This window comes from Ziziphus jujuba, chromosome 6 (assembly GCF_031755915.1).
Source record: "Ziziphus jujuba cultivar Dongzao chromosome 6, ASM3175591v1".
Classification (NCBI taxonomy): Eukaryota; Viridiplantae; Streptophyta; class Magnoliopsida; order Rosales; family Rhamnaceae; genus Ziziphus; species Ziziphus jujuba.
Genome location: NC_083384.1, coordinates 22,755,080 through 22,759,593, shown reverse-complemented (window position 1 = coordinate 22,759,593; position 4,514 = coordinate 22,755,080). Strand labels below are relative to the sequence as shown.

General features: G+C 27.3%; 1 protein-coding gene across 1 annotated transcript; it reads left to right on the top strand.

Annotated features, from left to right (window-relative positions):
* Nucleotides 1-878: 878 nt before the first annotated feature.
* Nucleotides 879-2,640, top strand: LOC107434182 (protein RGF1 INDUCIBLE TRANSCRIPTION FACTOR 1-like). Its single transcript, XM_025067369.3, has 5 exons — nt 879-1,306; nt 1,393-1,572; nt 1,662-1,736; nt 1,862-2,002; nt 2,096-2,640. The coding sequence occupies exons 2-5, from the start codon at nt 1,399-1,401 to the stop codon at nt 2,465-2,467; spliced, it is 762 nt and encodes a 253-aa protein (XP_024923137.3). The 5' UTR covers nt 879-1,306; nt 1,393-1,398; the 3' UTR covers nt 2,468-2,640.
* The last annotated feature ends 1,874 nt before the right edge of the window (nt 2,641-4,514 follow it).

Genomic DNA, 4,514 nt, shown 5'->3' with positions numbered 1-4,514 from the left:
TTATTTCCAATTGCTTTTAAGAAGTAAAATCCATATATGGAATGGTCAAAACCCTCACCAACTAACAATAATTCTACCATTATTTTTCGACGCCAAAATCAACGACTGCCTTTAATTTTTCTTGAAGTCCTTAGGGTCCTTTTATATAAAATGACTAGAAATATGCATAGGCCATCGGCTGGTCAAGATTATTAGTTCTTTAAACTGACCTTGCTTCTAGATTTCGATTTCATACTATTTCCACAAAAAAGAAAAAAAATTCCAAACCGTACTATACAAAAACTAAAAATATATAATTTATATATATATATAGAGTTAATTAATTACAATATAAGTTAGAATTAATAGCATTTCACCGCCTGAATTATGACACATTTTTTATTTTGCCCTAAACTATTGTTCTTATGCAATTTTTTATATTGTTTTTGGCTAAATTAGCCATATACATCAGGTGAAAATAAAAATAAAACAAAATAAAATTCTTTTCAGATAAAGTTACATAAATTATATAGAGTTAATTTCATAATATTCATCCCTCCAAAATCCTTAATCAGACGAAAATGATACAAAACAATTATCTGGAAAGGTATTTACTAAAAACCAAAAGTTGAAAAAGGCAGATTCACCCTAAAAAAAAAAAAAAAAAAAAAAAAAAAAAAAAAAAGAGGAAGTTGAAAAGGGCAGTTTAGAAAATATATAGTTTATGGGTAAAATAATATATATTTCAATAAATTATATAAAAAAAATTTAAGCAGCATGGCCAGGAAGCCAGCGTCTAATTAATGAGATTTGTTTTTTCTTTTACTTTATTATCACTGTTTTCGCCGAGATTTGAGAAAAGAAAGTGTCACCGCAGTTTGAGGACCTATAGTCGCAGACATAGAGAGAGAGAGAAATTTGTAGGTAAGGGAGTAGGAGAGCGATCAGAGGCTTAAAGGTAAAGCCTCAAAGCTAATTAGCCAAAGGTACAGTAGTTGGTCACGTTAACAGCTGCCATGGATCTGTTCGAAGGTGTTGGAGTTGTCATTTGTAGGGCCAATACATAGAGATTTTTCCCTAAAAAACTGAACAAAAAGATTTGATTTTGATGTTCATTATAATGTTTCAATCAGCTCCTAATTTCATCCATACCAACTACTACTGTGTTGCATCAATGTCTCTTTTTCATTTAATGAAATCCCAACCTCCCACATCGTATATTCATTCTCTTCCTTAATTGATACCAGTCAATTCCAGTATCAGAAAGAACTTTGTTCCTCCTCTTTCTCTGCTCTTTTCTTCGTAAACACCAAAATTTACAAAAAGGGTGTGACACTTATTTTGAGTTGAGGTTAATTTCTTCATCAAATTTTTTTTTTTTTTAAAAGTAATTCCAACTTTGCGAATTTTCAGGTGGGTATGATTCCAAATATCCCTCAGTGGCTTGAAATCCTTCTTGGGGAGAAGTTTTTCATGCCTTGTATGGTTCATAAGCATATCAAAAAGAACGAAAAGAACATCTTTTGCTTGGATTGTTGCACTAGCTTATGTCCCCACTGCTTACCAACTCATCGTCCTCACTCCCTCTTACAGGTTCTTCTTGCTTCAAAGAGACAAACTCAATTCTTAAATTCAATACCTTTTGCTAAAAATACACTAATTATTTTTTTTCTCTGTCACAGATAAGAAGGTATGTTTATCATGATGTTATACAGTTGGATGATGCTCAGAAGTTGATAGATTGTTCTCTTGTTCAAGTAAGTACTTGAGAAAAGCTTTAAAAAACAACAACAAAAAAAAAAAAAAAAAAAAAGTTACTAGCAAAAGGTCTAACCCCTTTCCCAATATTCATTTTATTTATTTTTTAAATTTAATTTCACAGACATACACAACAAACAGTGCCAAAGTGGTATTTTTGAACCAAAGGCCAATATCACGCCCCTTCAGAGCATCTAGTAATTTGTGCATCAAATGTGACCGTAGCCTCCAAAATTCATTCCTCTTTTGCTCTCTTTTCTGCAAGGTTTTGTCTTCCTCCAAACAGAATTTTATCAACTTGGTTTACTTATTTTTTTTTTTTTCGAATTTTTATAATATTTTTACTTGTTATCTGCAGGTATACCACCTCGTCACCATGAAAAATGGTACCCATTTGGAAAAACTCAACTGTGAATTTTTACGATTACCCAACAGAACGAGAAGTCATAGCTTCTCAAAGCTTGAAGATAACCAAAACGTCCATGACTCAGGCCTTGACTCGCCTGTTTCACTATCTGGGTCGACGAGCAGTACAATTGGGGGTGTGAGTTCTGAGAGTCTCAGAACAATTCTTCCTTGCTCAGCCGCCACCAAATTCGTGAAGAAGAAACGTAGCAGCCTCAATTCTGTGCCACGTGAATTTTTCCGGCAGATATGCTCGCCAGCTGATGATGTTGCCGTCGCTATGAATCGCCGGAAGGGTGTTCCTTACCGGTCGCCTCTGTACTGAGTTCGGTCATCAGTATTGTCGTTTTGTGTAATGCACTAAGGTTAGAAGTTCAAATTTGTCTATTTTCTTGTATGCCCAGTGATGACCACAATTTTGTATAACCATTGGACTCCACTAATTAAGATTTAACCAAAAACAAGAAAACAAAAATTTAGATTTTATACGTCTGAATATTGCCAGGTATTAATATATTAATATAATTTAATTATTGATAAGTAAATTTTTATAACTAATATAAATTAATTAAATATTAAAAATATATATAGATAGAGTACCCCTTTTTCTTTTTTTTTTAATACATCTTCTGTGCAAATTTTGAATACTTTTGGCCTTGGAAATGTTTAATAATGTTGGTGTTATCCTATTAAAGAAAAAAAAAAAAGGTAAAAAGAGAAGAAAAGATTACTATATTTTAAGGCCAATGGTTATTCTAATAAAGTAGGATTGCTACTTATATAAATTAAGAAAAAATAAAAGATAAATATTTTTAATTAGTATATTTGATTTTTATTTTAAATTATATTCAATTTTTATAAAAAAAAATTCCTAAAAAAAATATAAGATTTAATAAAAATTAACTAAAAAACAAATTTTATTGTTATTTATATTTTTTTATTTAGGATAATCAATCTATATTTGAATATATTTTAAATATAGTAATGATATATATAGTTCAAATGAAGAAATAACAATTTCAAAATTTTTTAAAAAAATATTTATTCCTTGTAATGAAAGAATAAGAATATGATAAATGTGGAATCATATTTATATGATATAAAAATTAATATCGTTTAAATTTAGATAGCATAAATGTAAAATTATTTTTAAAATTATTTTTCAATAATAATATACAAAAAAATTATATATGATTATTAATTAATTAATTAATTAATTAAATATTTTAACAGTTTTATTTTCATTATTTGAAGAAATTGAATTTTTAGAGAAAATTTAATATTTTAGAATGTTTGTAGACCTTCTGAAGTAAAAGGCTACATTGACAATTTTATTTTTTCCTTGTCACATCAGTTGGGTAAAGCGTTAAGACAAATCTATTAGAGAGGTTGTTTTTTCTAAATAGTTATTTATTTTTTTAATGTGGCAAAAAATTTTTTGCAATAAACAGAGTCATTATAGATGCTTTAAATATTGTTATACAATATTCAGCAAAAAAAAAAATTATTGATATACAATAGATATTAATGAAATTTAAAATATAGAAAATATAGGAATAGTTAACATATGAAATAGTTATTCTATTCCTGTATTTATTCTACATACTAAATATGCCATTAATATCTATATATATATATATATATATATATTTTTTTTTTTTTGGCTCTAAGATTTTAAAAGCTGTAATTTATATATATATATATATTTTTGGCTCTAAGATTTTAAAAGCTGTAATTTAAACCTTTAATTTACTATTTGTTATATATGAACCATATTTGACTTTTCACTAATAAGATATTTAACTTGCATTCAATATAAATTGCACATGAAATATTAAAAAGGAATTTTTTTTCCAAAATAATACATAGTACTAAAGTAAAAAAATTTTAAAATTAATTAAAGAATATTAAATTGCAGTTTAATTTAGTATTTTCTAATTTAAAATTTAATGCATTTTATCTACTCAATCAATTTGCAAGCGAGATCATGGTTTAACATTATCATAGTCAAATATTGCTCAAATTGTAACATTTTCACCCCAAAAAAAGAAAAGATAGTAATAGAAAAATGATCTAAATTGTAAAAGTTATATATTAATGGCCTATATTGCAATTTTTAAAAATCGAACACCAAAATGGTGCAATTGTGAAAATTGAAGAATGCATTAAACCCTAAAAAGAAAAATAAAAAAAGGGATGGTTTTGTTTTGGCACCTATGTAAACAAACAACATACAAGCAAATACTTTCTTTTTAGCACTTTTTAAAATTCATTTTTAAAAATAAACATTTTAGAAATTTTAGGATTTTTGGTACCATTGTCCCTTAAACTTTCATTGTACTTGCAATTACACTTTGACTTTCATGTTTAAC